We start from the raw sequence: 19,604 nt of genomic DNA, 5'->3' as shown, positions 1-19,604 counted from the left end.
AACTGAACCACTACTGGTCTCACAGAAACTATACTTTTCTATCATCTGAAATGGAGATCTTTAAACATAGTTAAACAAGAGCCTTGCAACTGTTATAAAAGAAAATCATTTTCTTTTTGGTTAATTTGAATTCAATGTGTGGTTCAAGTTACAGTGGGGATAGAAACTCACCACCCACTTCCAAAATATCCACCTTTTGTTGCCCTAAAGCATAAAAAGACAAATCCATTTTTTTCCAGTTTTATTTGCAAATTGTAACTTGCAAAATCCAAATGAAAAAAGAAAGCAAAATAAGGTTGCTTTGGTGGTATGCTATGGGTCATTGTCATGTTGAAAGGTGAACCATCTTCCCATTTTCCCCTTCCTGCCTGAGGGCTGGAGGTTTTCTTCAAGAAGATGCCTGTATTTTGCACCATTCATCTTCCCTTCTATCCTGACAAGTGCCCCAGTCCCAGAAGAGAAACACCCCCATAACGGGATGCTGCCACCACCATGCTTTACTGTAGGATTGGTGTTCTTTAGATGGTAAGATGTATTGGGTTTTCGCCAGACGTACTGTTTTGCATTCTGGCCAAAAAGTTTGATTTTGGTCTTGTCTGACCTCTTACCACTTGGCCACAGAATCTTTAAGGTGCATTTTAGTAAAAAATAAATTAGACATGATATGGCTTTTTTCTTGCCACCCTCCCATACAGGCCAGATTTGTGGAGGCCTGTAGCTCATTCAAAGTCGCCATTGGGTCTGAGTGGTACCATAAGCCTTCCACTTCTTAATGATGGCCTTACTATGCTCCATGGGATACTTAAAGCTTTTGAAATAGTTTTACACCCATCTACTGATTTGTGCCTTTCTACAACTTTATCTTGAAGTTCTTTTGAAAGCACCTTTCCGCCCCTAGTGGATTCTTTACTTTGAAATGCACTTCCAAGCAGTGGAATCCTCTAGAAACAGCTGCTTTTATTCTAAACTAATGAAAATCACCACAGTTGATCACAGGTGGGAGGCAATTAGTTTGTTGCGTGATCTGTAAGGTGATTGGTTATACCTGAACAAGATTACAAATGCAATTGTAAGGGGGGTGTTCACTTATCCTAATAAGGTATTTTACTGTTGTAATATTAATTAATTTTCAGAATGTTTTAGAATTTTATTTTCACTTGGCTAATGTTACTGTTACTGTGTGTAAATAAAAATTGAACAAGCTTAATTTAATTAGTTTTTATTTTTAGAGTGTCATACAACAAAAGCACACATTTTGAAAGGGGGCGGTGACTTTCTATACCCATTGTACATTTATGGAAACAAAAAGCTGACATGCTAGATTTGTACGAGTAACTTTTGCTAAAGAGCAACAGGAATCACAGGCACTATGTTAGTCTTATCCGTCCCTCAAGCAAAGTTTACAGGTGGTGTTGCTCACCCAGAGCCTACAGAACTCACAACCTGTAGTTTACCAATTAAGCTAAATCATACCACAACTGATCTGGAGAGTCTGATCTTGCACAGCTTTATAATGAGTGTGGCCTTGGCCACAACATCAAAAACCTACCACGGCCTACTTAAAGATCTAGGGAGATGAATCTGAAGCCAGGGACGCCAAGATAAGAATGAAGCTAAGCTCAAATTGAGATTTACACTGGGAAAGAACTGTGGGAGGCCTTTAAAATCAAGTTTGAACTGGTCGCTCACCTGAATGGCTGGTCGCTTGAGAAGGTAGCTGTCATTGAATCTACATTCAATGGGAATGGAAAAGTCAAGGGGATGCTATTAAATCTGTTGCAAAAAGAAATGATTAATTACTTGGCTGTAACTGCCACTTTGTAGGTAATACACCCATAATGGTGCTAAAGGAGCAGCCTATGGGCCACAAGTGGCGGTCAGGATAGAAACTGAGTCTTTGCTGTGAATCTCCGCTAACCCCATTTTCTGAAGGAAACCCAGTAAAAACTAACCACCTACAGGTTCATCTACAGCCTCACTGCTGACTGACTATAATGTCATCTAGTTGCCCCAGAAGACTTTGAGACAGCACTGCAGAAGGCATAAAATCTTAAGGAGGTCTTCAGTGAATGCACCTCACCCCTGTGAGAGAAGTGGAGTTCAACTTTGGGGGTGCTGGAGAAAAGTGAACTAGAGAGTATGATCCCTGATAAGCTGGTACCTGGGGATAACCTTTTGCACATTTAAGTGTGAAGAGCACGTAATGGGCCTTCTGAAAGACAGATGGATCCTTGTCAGGGATTCAGCTGGACCTGAGCCAATCATATGAAGTCTAGCCCCAAACATATGCAGGTTTCCTGGATAGAAGCAACCCAAAAAGGTCCTTTAAAGTATTGCCACTCTGCCCTTTTCACCTCCAGGTTGACTCCTGTTGGACCCGGACTCATTCACTGGACGTAAAAAGCAGATGCCATGTGACAACGACAATAACATCCAAGTGTGTTATGCACTGCTGCAGTTCTCTTTGCATCATGCAGATCCCAAGTCATTTATCTGTGACACAGACGCCAGTCCAGAAGGTCAGGGAGTCGGTCTTTTGCTGAACTCAGGTGATAAAAAAGAAAGTGATCACATATTAAGATCCTCTTGGGAAGGCAGTTAAGAAAGCCAGCCTGAAACTCAAACTGGTCTGTCAGCGGGTGCCCATTTATAGAGAAAGTGAGCAAAACTAGATATATAGCATGCTTCCCCCCGCAGGGCTGTTGGGCTGGCTTCCCCTAGGAACACTTAATTCTCCCCCAGCCCAGGCCAATGTGAGGTGTATGGAAACCCCTTTGATCAAGGATCCAGAGGCTACTGCTGTGAGGCTCAGCCAAGCTTTCATCTAAGCCTCATGAAGACAGAGCAAATAGCTAGTCCACCTCCGGGAAATCAAAAGGTTTTCCTTGGTGATGCAGAGCTAAGGGAGGTGCTGTGTAGCAGTTTGCCCTCAGAAATGGACTGCTCCTTGAGCTTCCACCTTTTACCCTTATAAGATAAGAGATTACTTTATTAGCCATATACAATTTCTTGCATTAGGAATTTGTCTTTACGCATTCCCCAGCTTGCTCTCCATGAGACACAGACGGGGAGAGAGAAGCTTGGTGTCAGAGCGCAGGGTCAGCCATTTATATGGCACCCTTAGAGCAGATGGGGTTTGGGGCCTTGCTCGGGGGCCCAACGGAGTAGGATTCCTTTGCCAGCCGCAGGATTTGAACCAGCAGCCTTCCAGCCACAGGGGCAGATCCTTTGCCACAGTGCCACCGCTCCGCCCTTAGCACATGTTCACTCTCTTCTCTCTCCCCAATCTTATATGAGGAGCAGGGGTTTTTCTTTCTCTTTCTAAAATTAATGCATAGCTAGTGGATGCTATACTCTCCCTATACATCTGCTACATGACAGATATCTTTAGCCCCATTGCAAATTAGTCTCACAAGGAAAAAAAAGTCTAAGAACAGTAACCACATTAGCTATTACTCCTTATTAATCTATTACTATTACTCTAGCTATTAATCTGTTCTCTCAACATCTAATAGGGTATCCATTCTGTAGTGGCAAAGCAATAACTATACTGCAGCTCTCGACCCTGGCTGGAGATCATCTGTCATAAACCCACAGACAGGGCCATAGGTGTCCACCAGTGAGGAAATGACAAATAGGGATGCCCAGTAAACCAGCACAACCAATCACCACCCCCTAATAAAGCACTTCACCCTAACCTGTAACAACAAAGGGAAAAAACCCCAGTGAGCTTAGTCTCGTGCCTCTCTTTTTGCACTCACCTACAGCACACTGCTGAAGTTAAAGGCAAAGCACATATCTTTTGATTTTGTCAATGCTTTCCTTCTTTTCTCTTGTAATACCTAAATCAGAGGCAACACATTTTCCCAAGATGGTGCTACAAATTAGAACAGTGTTCAATGCTGAAAGCCACCAAGTCAAAAAGATCACAAGGGAAGCTGCTACGAAGTGAAAATTGCTTTGTATAGTAAAAAACAAACAAACAAATATTACAATCACATGCTTTGTTGTAGCAAAAAGTTATATTAATCAAGCATGCATCTATTGAGGAATTTGCATGTTCATTTTATTAATAGTGTGTCCATATTAGGACGTCCTCTTCCCTCCTCCAAATCTCTATGTGCTCTGCTCCCTGCTCTGAAACTCCATCATCTGTCCTTCATAACTCCATGTGGTCTGCTCCCTCCAAAAAGTGAAAATATGATGCCATCACAGAAGCCTCCACCTTGTCTACATTGACATGGATTGAACACTGTGGCTATTTCTGTGGAGAACTGAAAAAGTAGTACTACAGAGAGCTGAGTGCTCTGCTCCCTGCTCTGAAACTCCATCATCTGTCCTTCATAACTCCATGTGGTCTGCTCCCTCCAAAAAGTGAAAATATGATGCCATCACAGAAGCCTCCACCTTGTCTACATTGACATGGATTGAACACTGTGGCTATTTCTGTGGAGAACTGAAAAAGTAGTACTACAGAGAGCTGAGTGCATTCAAATTTAAAATTTAAAATTTGTAATAATACAAGGATACACAATTTGTAAACTGCATTGAATTCAATGTAATGACAGTCAAACCCTTGTTTACAGAAAATGCTGTTGTTTTTTTTTAAACAAAAAGGCAAAAATATTTGTACATGTTTGTTAAAAAAAGAGGACATTCAGCCCAGAGATCTATGAATCTCTTCCATCCATTTCTTCAATAAAGCCAGTATTGGCTTTAATAACATGGCTGGGGAACTTTTTCCACTTTGTTTTAAGAAGTGCCCCATTTCCACACAGTTTCTATTTGTCATTAGACTGTAATTAACTGTTCATTCTTAAGGAATCTGATGGGATAACTTTGTCACTGCCTTTAAGAAATTTGAATACACATATAAGGTTTCCTCCTATTAATCTCAGATTAAAGTCTCTAAATAAAGTGATACCAATACAGATGCAGCCATTCAAAATGCATGGTACAACCCCGTACCTCGCGAAATTACCCACAGTTCACTGCGTTGGACCGCGGTACGTAAAAGTATACTTTTAAGAACATGATTTATAGGGAATATAATATGAAATCACGTATCTAAAGAAATTAATAACAATATAATTATATTCATATGCCGTAGCTCAAATTATCACTTTCTGTGGAATGTCTGCATCAGTTTCACTCCTTCCCATGTGATTTTGTCTGTGGCTTGATGGGTTAGGCGTGTGCCTTGCATGCCTGAGGTCAGCGCTTCAAACCCAGCTGTTGCTATGAGTTTTCTTTTAACAAATTAACATTTCTTTGAAAAACTAAAATAGCAGATATTATGGACACTATATTGACATTGTTAGAATTGGATTAATACAGAATATAATATAGAAACGCGTATCTAAAGAAATTAATAACGATATAACTAAAAATTAGACACAAGAAGAGTATTATTGGACAATGTTGTGAGGCTCTGGCGGAATTTCTCTGTAAACAGAAGAGTTATAGAGGAGACACATTGTGTATCGCCTCTTTTTACACTTGTACACAGAAGGAAGACGTAAAAACTTTTCCAAAATAACCACAGTATGTAACCGAATGAAAGACTTTGATGCTTAAAATGTTTAGGAAGAAAGTGGAATACTGGTGGTGTATTTTTTATTTAAACCACCAATACCATATACATATTACATAATATGCTTATGTTGCTAAATTAATATCTTTTATGAGCATGTGAAAGGCATGGTGTATCAGAGATTCTCAAAACTTACTTTGTATGATTGGAAATAATATGTGAAATAAGTTCAGATGGGTAGCTGCAACAGCATGCGTAGGCTGCAAAGGAACAAGTAATAGTTTTATTCCATGCTGAAAAAAAGAAGAAAGAGAACACGACGTTTCGGCCGTGGAGCCTTCTTCAGGTGTGAGAGGGCTGATATGTGAAATAATATGCAGTGGCTAAGGGCTGTGTGCTGTGTTTAAGGGCTGTGCAGGCTACCCATCAGGCTGTACAAGCTATGAACAATCTGTTGTTAGACCAGCAGGATGAGCTCAGGTGCTCGTAGAAGCTTATAAATATGCGAAAGATCAAATTTTAACTATTTATATCAACTCACAGTATGTTTTTGGAGTCTGTCATGACTTTGGGAAATTATGGAAAAACAGGGACTTCCTGACACCTACCGGGGCTCCAGTCAAAAACGCTAAGCTAGTGTCAGAGTTATTGGAAACTCTCTCTCTTCCAAAAAAGTAGCTATAGTAAAATGTAAAGGTCATAACAAGGAAGACTCCTCGGTGGCCAAGGGAAATGCTTTAGCACAGTGGTTCTCAAACTTTTTGGACCAAGTACCACCCCTGATCAAACCAAAGCATCCAAATACCACCTACAAGTCAACTTCTCACAGGAACCCCAGAAAATCTCAATGACCAAAATGAGCGCGTGCGCACACACACACACACACATATAATAAATATTATAATAAACTTTATTTGATATAGCGCCTTGAAAGGTGGCATTTTAAAGCACTTTACAGAATAAAAGGAATAACAACAATTAAAAATAATAAAAAAGCACCATTTCAGTGAGAGGGGTGAGCCTGTTTAATCGAGCAAATCAGATTCATTGGTCGAGCCTTGATACAATTCACAACAGATTCTAACAGATATTAAATCGTCAGGCATTTACTTGACGGCAAAGGCCTCACGGTGGATGCTGCAGTGCATCCACTTCATATCTGGAGCAACCTCTCTAATTTGTGAAACTACACCGCTGTGTCGGCTTGTCATCGCTCTAGAATCGTCTGTACAAACTCTGATGCATTTTATCCAGTCGAAGCCATTCTCTTCAATAAATTCTTTCAGAAACTGAAATATGTGCTCTCTTGTAGTTCCTGTTGGTAGCAGCTTACAGAACAGAAAGTTCTCATGGGATGTACCCTCAAACTCATATCTAACGTAAACGAGCAAATTGGCCAAATCAACTACATCTACAGACTCATCTACTTGCAGCAAAAAGCATTGGCTCATCTTAACACGCTCTATCAGCGTACTTTTGATATTATCTGCCATATCAATAATTCTGTGAGCGACTGTCTTTCAGAGGGGGCAGCAGGTCGAGCTGTTTAGCAGCTTTTTTCTTCACACATAATACGTGTCAATTCTTTTGCCAATGGTAAATAAGGTTCTTCACAAGTAGTGTGGGGCTTACTTGCTTTAGCAATCCACAGGGTTGCATTTTTCCCCGTTTCCGTTTCAGGAGTCCATCTCAGAAGTTAAAAGAAGTTTTTATTTCATGTGCATGGGAGCGAAACACAGAGACACTTGGTGTATTTTTCTCAAATTAACCTAGAACAGTTGTTATCTATCGCACTTTCTTGTGCTCACAAGATTGCCATCGTTTGTAGTACGCATTCCTATACTTTCCTGTTCTTACAACATTGGCTTTGTTCCAAAATCACGCACATTCTCCTACCTCTTTATTTGCTGGAGATAACTTTTTTAGAATACAATTGGTCACTTACGATCGTAGCATACATTCCTATACAATGGTTTAGAATTCCACAGTAGCTCTTGTGTCTACTCAAGTATTAGCATGCGCTGTATATATGTAGGCTCTGTATTTGACACAAACTTATTTTATTAAAATAGAAAATATGAAAACCCGTCCCAATTTTTCAGTACGCATCAAAGTTCCAGGGTCATCTGGCGGACCACCTGGCGGCGCACAAGTGGTATGCGTACCATAGTTTGAGAACCACTGCTTTAGCAGACCTGGCAGCTAGGCAAGCTGCCATGAAAGTTGAGTGGAACCACAGCTATATTTGAGATCACTGGCCTTTCAACAGAGTGAAATTAATGAGCTTCAGAAAGAAACCCTGAAAGAGAAAAAATGGGCATGGTTGGAGAAAAACATAGGTTTTGTGGAAAAGGGTTTGCGGCAGTGCCAAAAAGGACTGGTCGTTTGAGGTGATCACCGGACATCCCATGAGGCTACCAGACACACCAGACTTATCCAAAGGGGCCTTTGAGACTATTAACTGATTGTTTGTTGCAGTATAGACAAAATCCTGGCAGAAGCAGTACAAGGTGCCAGGAAACAGGTGTCGGAAGCCTGGGGACTGCCCACTGAAAGAGGACACGACCTGATTCGAGGAGAGTGGGTTTGGATAAAAAATATCCAATTTCAGACACTACAATCACATTGGGAGGGCTCCTTCCAAATGCTCTGGACAACGGATTCAGCAGTTCGAACAGAAGGATGGGACAGGTGGATTTACGCACCTCATTGTCGACACACACCACAACATGCAGGATATTTGATGAAATGTTGATATTGCTGTGCTTAATAAGTATAACTAGGGGGGATGTCTTAGAACCTCATGCACAGCCCCGCATGGACATTGGAGAGCATGACGTTAATACATTCCTGGATCTCTCTTACCAGCTGGCTTGAGACTTTAACAAGAGTTCATGTTTGGGTGTGTTTAGCCCCAAGTATATGAGAGTGGGGGTTTCCTCTCATGCCTATGCTTTACAATTTATTAGACTATTTAGGGGCTTTGTTGAAACTGGGTAATATAAGATGGTGGGGTTGTAATGATACTTCAGATTGTAGTTTTCTTAAATGGTTAAGGGACCATGATTACACATACCAACGTTTCCAACATTTATTTGCCTACTGTTCAACAGAACGATAACAGGTGGAATCTAAATAATAATGCCCTTGGCTACCTACTAACTGGAAGGGGAGTTGTTAAATATGCGAATACAGACACACAGCCCATTCACTCCAAATCACTCCAGAATATATTACCTGTATTCAGGTCATGGGGGGGGGGGAATAATGTACTAGTAGCATTATGTCAAACTAACTTGTATTAGATCCCTCTGCACTAAAGGTACTACTTCAGTCTTGACCACACATTTAGGACACCAGAAAGAATTACGAAATTCACCCATAAAGAATTCATCAGTAATCACAGGATACTGATGGAAAACAATTGGCTAATTGCAATATTTAGGGGGGACTAAGGGAATTAACTAAAAGTTCTTACTAAAAGTTTGTATTATATCTTGTTAACTATGTATATTTGTACTTATATTTAACTAAGTCCATCTCAGGATATCTCATCTCAAAAGATAACATAGCCACATGTCTTTATGCACAGCTGACATAGTTCTCATGGAAATGACCTAGTGACCTCTCCTGGAACAAATGGTCTTTTCAGCAGAAGGGGCTGCTTGTCACGCAAGCCGGTAGTAAAAAATATAAATATAATGGTCAGCTTTTTAGAATGACCATATACAGCCATAAGGCAAACTGAGAGTCATGTGGGAGTGTATCTTGTATTGTTTGTTTCACTTTATAAAGGAGCACTGTAAACATTGGTTTTGAAGTCTTGTGCCACAAGCAAGACTTCCGTATGCATATGAAATAAAGACGACTTTCAACACACAAATGCTCAGCTGATGGCGTTTTTTCTAGCACAACATTAATACTTTGAGCTTACAGCCTGTCCAAGGTAATTCATTATTAATACTATTAGTAATATCTTTCTTAAAGACTTTGATGCATAAAATATTTCTACATAATTAAAATATTTATGATGAAGGTGGAAGGTTGTGTACTTTGGTCCCACTGAGCAATCTTGCTTTTATAAAATATACTGACTTTTTAATGTTTAATGATTAACATGCTGTAATATACAGTTTAAAATGATTAAAAGTCTAAAGAGTATACAACTTCTTAATTGGAAAAAGATTGTCCCTCAGCAGTGACTGGGATTTTCTGGCAACAGTTCAAATGCTGTACATGAGACATTAAGCTTTATCAGCTCAACCTGGCGGTTTTACAAGGTGATTCCGGATACTAGTATCATAACTGCGGTATGACGCGCTGTGACACGCCACGCCTACCGCATTTTACCGCAGCGTACTCCATGCATCTGCATAGAACTTCAATTCAGCATTGTAAGTTTTTTACTGTAAAATAATGTATGCAATAGGAATAGTAAAGAAAAGCAGAAAGTGGGTTTAACTGGATTGTAGCAACCAATTCTGATTCTTAGAGACAAATTATTTTGTAGGATAGAGGAGGGAGTTTAGGGGGAAGGTAGAAGGTGTCCTAATATAGAAACTGTATTTATTAACTTCTCATTTCTCAACATGAAATCCAATTAAAATCCTAACATAACACAGATTCACATATTGTATAATAATCACAATGGTTATATTTATAATAATCCTTAACAAATAATGCTAAAAATAATAATAATGCTGAGAAACATTGCATGCTCAAAGGATAATGATAATGTTTTGCCGAATTGTCAACAATTGAAGGCATGGTGTCTGCTAATTACATTTCAAAGGAAGTAATTTCATTGTAAAAGAAATACCAAAAATGCACAACACTATAAATAAGTAATAATATGGACTGTGCCTAGTATTTTGATAATGTAGCGTATCGTATTTAAAGTATGGCCTGCCTGAAGTACATTTAAATAAAAATCTGGCATGCCATAGCAAATGAGTTTGACACCCCTGGACTAAACTGCTACCTGACAAAAAAAAAAAAAACATCCATGACAATTTCAGACAAATCATTTTAGTGGTTCCATTTTTTAGACAGTTTTTACAATACCTCTTTCCAGCTGAAAGCAGGGAGTGCTGGCTTTTAAATGGGATGTAGAATGTCAAGGCAACGAGTGTCGAGTAAATAGACCAAGGACAATCAATGGACATCTACAGACAGGAAACAAATTCTACAGTTGAACCACAATGACACAATACAAAATACTTTGTAGCTAATTAGAATTTGTATACAAGGTCATGCAAATTATTATTGCTGATACTGTAAAGATATTCTTATGAATAGGTGCAACAAATATTAAGATCAAACATGAAAGATTCAAGCATCAAATTCTTGGGCATTTGTGTGGGTGTGTGGTGGTATTTTATTAACAATCTAATTTATTTATGATCTTAATTTATAACAATGTTTAAAACAAACAACTAAAATATAAATTAATCTAGGCTCAGCTTTGAAGATACTTGAAAACAAACATTGGAAAAATGAAGATGTATTTGATGGGTTTCAGACCTTTTGATCAATGGAAGCCATGTGGCTCTCAGTCTTGCACTTGCTTTTGGCTCTCTGGTAAAGCTCTCCATTGGTTAGTCTGTCACTGTCTGTGGCCTTGGGGAGGATTGAGGGAATATGGCACATGACCTCTAGCTCAAACTCCACCATGTGGTAGGTGGATGTAAGGGGCAGGGTGATGCTGGTCACCTTCTCCGATGACTGGATGGAAAGACCATTCTCTCCCACTCTCTCTATAAAAAACCATTAAAGACAAAACGTTGTCAGTTGCATTTTTCAATCCTTTTAAAAATGTCCTTCACTTAGTGAGTAGTTAAAACTCAAAATGCAGAAATTCTCACTACTGTTATTGCCTTTCATTATGTTTGCTGGCTTTTCATGTTAGAATAAATGGAGATATAAAGAAGGATGATGTATCCTGACAGTTTACTTTTGGAGCTTTCATTATGGCTATGCTTCTGAAATGCATGGTGTGGCAGATTTGACATATGAAGTCTATCAGCTCCTAGCTGCTACTTTTTCTTTTACATTTTACAAGGATAACTAGGTACAGTATATTTCAAAAGCTTTAAAAAGCAAAGTAACATCATCAACTATAATAAAAGTCAAATGAAACTGTGGGGAGCATATGATAGGCAATTTAAATCATTTTCTTTATTTTGAACTAAAAGTGAAAAGGAAATGACAGATGGCTGTTTAAATAAATAGTGTAATTGAGGTTTGAACAGACATAAGCTGATATTCCCAAACATCTGATTTATGTACAGCCCTTGCTTCCACTTTTGAGTTTAGAATTTTTTATTTTTTTAAACTGTATAATACATATCCCACAAATACTCTGAAGGAACGAGACAGTTTAAAAGCTCTGTAAAATGATTAAAAAACAAAACCCAGTTAAAGAAAATATGTACAATGAACTTCAAGTGCAGATAAAAATATTTAAGACAACTTAAAATGAATATCACAATGAAGGCAAAAATAAAAAAATAGTACTACAACAGCAAAAGAACTATCAATGATGAAGCAAAACATGGGGAAGCAAAATATAAGGGATAATTGAAAATGCCTAGGCAATGCAAGGAAAAGATTGGTGTACTAAACAAGAATTTTACTCAGGTGCTCACTAAAAAGAAGTCTACAATATATACCTGAAAAAACACTCTTCTATAAATTACTCAAACAAGGGTAGTACTCACGGACCGGAAAATTGCTAATGTAGTGCCAATCCATCAGAAGGACAAAAAAAATTAACTAAATTACAGTATGACTGTAATTACATTTAATGCAATGGAAACAATTATTAGAACTAGAGGATAACCCAGTATGAAAGTCAGATACTAGGGAATAGTTTCCAAACATGGATTTGAAAAGGCTGGTCTTGCCTGACCAACCTGATAGTGTTCTTTGAACAAGCAGCAACAGTAACAGATAAACAAACAGCATGTGTAATACTGTATTTAAATGTTCAGGCTTTTATAGTTCCTGTCTCTCTCGACTAGAACTGTGCCCAGACTCTGAGCACACACTATTTAAAAGCAAGGTTAAGTGCAATGTTAACCTTTCCTAGAAGCTGTCTTCAGCTCCAAGCTTAGCAATTATTTGTCTCCCCCCTTTTAAAAATACAAATACTAATTGGCAAAGCCAGTTGCAGAGAATTTTCAACCTCAGTATTTCAAATGTAACATTGCCAACACACTAATACCTAGAGCCAGTGGTTCTAATGAAAAAAATAAATCATAAATATGAAATATAAATTTCTGTCAAGTTCCTTTCACTCTTATCCATCAAAACCCCTTCCTACATGTAATGAAATCACTTTATATAAGGATAATTATATAAAGGATATTTGACCTTTTGAAAATACTTACTGGTCATTACGTGTTTGTTTGGTACGTGAGTGTTTAATCTTTCAGAGATAACTTCTGAATTTTTGGACAATGACCTGTAACATTCTATTTTAAGAACAAGATAAACTGAAGTTGATTTTTATTACTAGGAAAAGAATGTGGTTCCCTGAACTGGTTCAGCTCTTCTGCAGGAAACACTAGTTTTCTACAAAACACGTGTGTCTAAAGGCAACATAGTTTTTGGGAATGCGTTCTCGTGTAAACTGGCCTGCAGTTAAAATGTGATTTTAACAGAAATGAGCATGTAGTTTGCCTTATAAGAATGTTACTGAATGACCTCCAGTATTGGACATAATTGTAGCGGTGCAGTCAGTGGAGTGCAGTATTGGCATAGAATCATTGTTGCTCAGCTGCAGCGCATCTCCCTTCTTAATGGAGTAGTGGCCTGTGACTATAGTGAACTTCACCCTCTGGGGAACACCTGCCAACAGGACATCTGTAACAGCAATACAGAGGTTAACAAATCAACTCAGATGTAAGCACCCGTAAAAATGTAAAATAATCATATATTACAGTATATTCAATATAAGATATTTTTGATTGATTTTATATTAACATGTTTAGCTTGGAACACAGAAAATTTGCTTATGATACAGACATTTAAAATCTTGAAATTCAAATCTGGAGGATATCTTCAAGATAAATAATGACACGGACTTCAAGATGATAATGATAAGGATCTGGGGATACATCGGAAAATTAAGATTTGCAATTTTCAGGACAGAAAACAAGATTCTTCTGAAACAAACTTTTAAAACAAGGTGGCTCAAGTGAATTCAACCATTGAAGCTCAAGTGAATTCAAGCTTTTCTGAAATTACCGGCATTCAAATAAGCAACATTGACTAAACACCATAAAGCAATCACATAAATCTTATACCTGTCACAAAGTGTATGGAAGTCAAGGGTAGGTGTGGGCTCACCTGTGAGTGGCTCCACTTTGAGTTGTGGCTCCTGAGAGTAAACCTCATACTGCACAATGGGGTAGATGTGGTGCTGAACAAAACGTACTTGGCCCACTGTGGCTCTCAGCTGCCGCAGGGTGTATGTCCCAGGTTCTCGACTCTGGCAAGAAATAGATTTGGATAATGCAAGTAAAATAGAGATTAGCTCTGCTCTGAACAGGGATAGGGAAGCATGTGTGAAATTCTATGTGAAAATAGAAGCTGCAGGTTCACAGCTGAAAGACACATCTCTATTTTTTCATGCTGAAATAAAATTCCTTGTGAACTCAGCTACATAGAATGACTATCAATTATCAATGAGTAGTGAATAAGGGTTTAGAATGTACGATCAGTATCAATTTTCAGTATTCCACTAGACAAAACTATGAACATGCTAAAAAAATTAAATATGTTTCACAATTTCACTCATCAGGAAATATGATTTGCAAAAGTGCATAAAAGCCTGCTGTGGCATGCTTTGAGAAGATTAAACCAAGATTTGGTCAATTGAGCCGGGCCATTCAGAAGATGCCTATTTATTCTGAAAAGATTAACTTATTATTATGAACAAAATTAAATAATGAAAGAAAATAAACAACAGCCTTTAGTTATAAATGTTCTGTTGTGATGTTCACTTCTCTTTGTGAGATGGAATTTTAATCAAGAGGACAGGAATTGTTAGATCTTTTTTAAATCATTCTGGTTAATTAATGGTGCTGCACAGCAGCTATCCAGATACTGTATATCTATATTGCAGTATAAAAATTATTAGAAAGGAATTTTAAATGAAATATAACTAAATTACTGTCGTCATTTCTTATAACTATATTGTATACTGTTGTATCATACAAATGACAAAGTTCAGGTGCCTGTAAGGCAGAAGTCTCTTCATTTCATATACATATGGAAGTCTGGCTTGCAACCACCAGAATCAAAAATACGTAACTAAAGATGGTATTTTATACCTTAAAACAAAAAAGTTACTACGTCACATTCTGAACGAATGATAAGACAGCAACACATGCCAATATTGCTATTAATTATACCTGAGCTGCAGACTAGACAACAGTTAGTTCTTTTCATGTTCTGGACATACAGCCAGCTTACCAAATACTTGCCCTTTATGTTATTGACCAAGGACAGGCAGCATCTTTATATATTTGGGCGAAAAGCCAACTTCAAGCCACTAGACTGCACAGTTTGAAAAAATACAAAAATGATCACACAAAAAATGATATTATCATCTCACTTCCCAGGTGTCTCCCTTATCTCTTCAATAATAATATTGTCTTTATTTAACAGTGCACATCATTTTTATACAAACTGTCACAAATATATTGCAAAACAATGTAAAAAATATATTTCTATATATTTTTATCTTATTCCACTTTCTGGTTTATTTTCTGATATATTTTAATTTTTAAAGCATGAATGAAGTTGTGCTGCAATAATTTAATAACAAATTTCTTGTAAAAATTCCTTTAGTCTAAGTTTGCTTGGTTTCTAGGGGTAATCCCATATGGGCTAAGTCAGATTCCTGTCAGGACTTTGTGGTGACCATTTAAGCACTTCCAGTGTTCTAAATTCCAACACAATCTCAAAATACTTTTTTAAACTGTATTATACAGTATATCTTGCTGGGAAAATTAAGATTACATTTTTTTAATATTCAAAAATTGTCTGCACTGTACTGTGCATTACAGGTCATTTATGTTTTCAGCAATGAGTGACTACACCGAGACACAAAAAAGTATAACTTTATTGTGGTGAAGCCTAAGAATTATATTTGCTTACTTCAGGCAGCCCTAAGAAGGGCAAAGGTTACTCAGTCTCCCTTATGAATGCCTTACCAGGAACAGCAAGTTATTACTGCCCAGACTTTATTTGTCCAATTTTATCACCACTGTTTAGATATGACAATGAAAGTAGGGCTTACTGGTGCTGTGAACAAAATCTTGTTCCTGCCTGGCAGCAGCAAAACATCGTTGGTTCTGAGGATCTGGGCACTATCCTCTACTGCCACTCCTGAAGGGGTCTCGAGGGAGGAGACACTCTCCCTGCGCCGCAGCAGAAGGTGCACGTTCTTGCAGACCACACCAGAGGAGTTCAGTGCATTGTCTGAAGGGCTTCTATCATGCATCTCATCCAATTCTAGTACGGGAGGGCTGGTGCGAGGCAAACAGCCAGCTGGCAACTCCCCAGGAAAGTGGATGATGCCACTGTTGACACCACCTGTCCGCTGCTTGCCCAGCACATCCCCAGTTTCACGAATGCTGCTCCTCTCGATGCTGAAGTGCACACTGACTGCAAGTTGCTCCAGATGTACTGGCATGGGCATGTTGCTGTGCAGACTCAGCTCCAGTGCCACCTGGCCTCCCACATGCACCACTGCCGAGGTAGGGGTGAAGAGCAGATGCTGTAGCTGGGCAAGTGAGCTCATGCCCAACACCACTTTCTGGACTGTGCAGGAAAGCAAGTGAAGATCACACTATTAGACCAAACTCTCTATGTTCCTGATTGTAATATCTTCCTGATTCATGTTTGCCTTCATGTAATGATTTCATGATAATATGACTGCATGAAAACAAAAAACAGTCTCTGAACAAAAAACTGTTAGAGGTAATATGACATTCAAATTTAAACTCTAATTTCATTATCAAACAATTTTACCATTTATGTAATAAACAAATAAAGAAAAAAATGCTTTTTCTGAAGCAACACATAAAAAGCCCAAATAGCTACTGCACATATACAGATGCAGCCATTCAAAATGGGTGAGGTATTTCGCGGCATACCGCGACACGCCCACCGGGGTATCACACGGTATCACGTGTGTCGCGTGACTAACTATCCGGCGTCGCCTTGTAAAACCGCCAGGGGGAGCTTAACCTCTCATGTACAGCATTCGAGCCTTTAATTTTGAACTGTGTATTACAGCATGTTAATCATCAGTCATTCAAATGTTGGTATATTTTATGAAAGCAAGATTGCTCAGTTGGACAAAAGTACACAACCTACCTTTATCAGAAATATTTATGCATCAAAGCCTTTACTGAAGATATTACTAATAGTATTAATAATGGATGACTTTGGACAAGCTGTATACTCAAAGTATAATTTCTTTAGCACATTTGTACAAGCACTTGGAATCTGTCCAAGCCATACTTTGTCAGGCATTTTGTTTTACTTCAACGGGCTTAAAAACTTCCTTGCTTTTAACAGGGCGTTTCATAATTTCTAACTACGAAAATGATTTAAAATGCGACACCTATCATGAAAAGAATAAATACACACCAGTATTCCATTTCTCCCTAAACATTGTAAGCTTCGAAGTCTTTAACTAACGTGATACCGGAGTCAACAAGCATACTTTTAGAATTTGATTAAAAGGGAATATAATATGGAATCGCGTATCTCAAGAATTTAATAACGGTATGATTATATCCGTGTACTGCGGCAGGGCTGTGTTGGGCTGTTTCGCCTCCCTGCTTATGCGAGCTGTCTTGTAGCCTACTGGTCTAGGTGCGTGACTACCAACTGGCAGGTTGTGTGTTCGAATCCAGCTGGTGCTGGACCTTTCATTTTTATTTATTTATTTTTTAATCGCGTAACATAAACATATTACCGTATGCAAACTGTACTGTATACAATATGTATATGTATATTTAATGTCTTAACTGTGCCCGTTTAAATACTGAATATTCATATCTAATTTTACCACTGAAGGGAAATCTTAACATAAACATACAGTATATGGCTGGTCTCGGTACTTTAAAGAAAAAAATACACACCAGTATTCCATTTCTCCCTAAACATTGTAAGCTTCGAATGAAACCACTAAATAAAGACATAAATATAGAAATCTTAAGATTTGTTTTATTTAATGTTGGTAGCAGGATGAACTGTCAGAGTGTATATTTTGTCGCAAAGTTGCTACAAGATGTTAACAGTGAAAAAGGTATTTAGAAATGAGTTATTTCAAGATGAAAAAGAAAACATACACGAAACATGGTTTCATTACGACCAGAATCGGTCTTGAGATATTTTTAACTTGATTTACAGTATTTGAGAGGTATGTCTTAACACCGATACTACAGTGCTTAAGTACTGCTCACGTATATGTTTCTAGGTTTATATTATGCATTTCATACGGTCAAATTACTTTTGAGCAACTAATAAGAAGCGCGAAACGGTATGCGTTTTAGTTTCGTTTTGTGCTGGAACCCGTGGATTGATTAGAGATATCAAGTACATACAAGTCATTTTTAAAATGTTGTAGTTCGTCTTGAAAAAATGTTACGAGTACATCATCTATCAACAATTACACAGGTTCTGTTTCCATATTGCGGATTTTGGTTAGGTACAGTATTATCAAATCCAGTGGCGCTGTGTGTTACTTTACTGAGTCCCAATCTGTGATTGAAACCTGTAAAACCGGTTTAATTCGTCACAGCCAGCACTCTTCAGGTGTGAGGGTCTTCTGCTCAGAATGAAACGCTAAAATGTTTGTGTATATTCTAATGGTAGTGGGGGCAGGGTGTGTGGGAACAGGTTTGTTCTTCACACCTGAAACATTTTCTCTGAAAGGATTTTCTTCGCAGTTTAACCGATCTTGTTACAGCATGTTACAGTTTACTATTATTAACCATATTAATTTTAAGTGCTTAATGTAAAATCTTGTAAAAATATATTTTCATTGTTCAAATATACATTAATATACATTAAGTCTGACCATCATATAATAAGTTAAATACAAAACTAAAGAAAAAATAGGGTTAAATATAATTCAAAATATTTTGCTAACAATGTTAACTGTTTATGAATAATAAAATGTATTAACTAAGGAGTAGGATGGCACAGTTGTTAGTATGTTTTTTGTTTTGTTTCTTTTTCATAAATACAACAGTAGTACCTGATGTCTCAGTGGCTTTCAAAATTAAATTATGCATGCAAACCTGTGAACTAGAAAGATAACTAAGATTTTAATACTAATTAAATGACCGCGGGCACTTTCCACCCCCTCTACATTCTCAGAGTAGAACAGACTAACCTTCTAATGAAAGACGGTCCACCCCCCACGGACAGGAAAAGTGCCCACAGGCACTTAAACTTAATATGGTCCGTAACAGTAAACAGTAACATGGTAAGAAGGAGCACGTACAAACGTTTTCGAAATAACCACATGTAAGACTCTGATGCTTAAAATGTTTAGGGAGAAAGTGGAATACTGGTGTGTATTTTTTCTTTAAACTACCAATACCAGCCATATACAGTCTGTAACGTAGGGATTTCTATATGTCTTTATTTAGTGTTTACATTAGTGACAAAGGCTAAACTTTTAGCTTCAGTAACGTGTACATATCTCCCCTTTTTATAAAACGATTTGTTTGAGAACTGTTCCAGAGCCACTGTTGTTTCATCAGTGAAAAGTACATCATGAAATGCCTCTCCCTGTTCAATCCACTGGAAAAAAGAAAAGGAGCATAAAGCTTCTGATGGTCATAAACGATATTCATTTAGAGAATACCATAGTGTGTTTTTTTTTTTACTCCCTGGCGGAAACTGGCTTCCAGAAGAATCAGTATGGCTCAGAGATTAAATAAAACTTCACAGACATTAACGAAGAGCATAACGCGTGTACTGTATACACTGCAAGTACAACCCAACTCTCTGCAGGAGTGCTGGCTGTGACGAATTG

At 38.0% G+C, this 19,604-nt stretch overlaps 1 protein-coding gene across 2 annotated transcripts in view; it reads right to left on the bottom strand.

The window, feature by feature from the left end:
- The window catches only part of trappc10 (trafficking protein particle complex subunit 10), a 96,377-nt gene that overhangs the window by 13,685 nt on the left and 63,088 nt on the right, over positions 1–19,604 (bottom strand). Inside the window, exons 14-19 of one of the 2 annotated variants that reach the window (XM_088607185.1) lie at positions 15,843–16,366; positions 13,886–14,027; positions 13,241–13,399; positions 11,057–11,289; positions 10,598–10,698; positions 1,690–1,773 (exon numbers count right to left, since the gene is read on the bottom strand). In XM_088607185.1, the coding sequence (XP_088463311.1) occupies positions 1,690–1,773; positions 10,598–10,698; positions 11,057–11,289; positions 13,241–13,399; positions 13,886–14,027; positions 15,843–16,366 (1,243 nt within the window). The remainder of the gene's footprint in view (positions 1–1,689; positions 1,774–10,597; positions 10,699–11,056; positions 11,290–13,240; positions 13,400–13,885; positions 14,028–15,842; positions 16,367–19,604) is intronic. The other variant, XM_088607186.1, reaches the window with a different exon arrangement.

The sequence above is a fragment of the Lepisosteus platostomus genome, chromosome 2 (genome assembly GCF_059453375.1).
Source record: "Lepisosteus platostomus isolate fLepPlt1 chromosome 2, fLepPlt1.hap1, whole genome shotgun sequence".
Lineage (NCBI taxonomy): Eukaryota > Metazoa > Chordata > Actinopteri > Semionotiformes > Lepisosteidae > Lepisosteus > Lepisosteus platostomus.
This window is presented reverse-complemented; position numbering and strand designations above follow the sequence as displayed.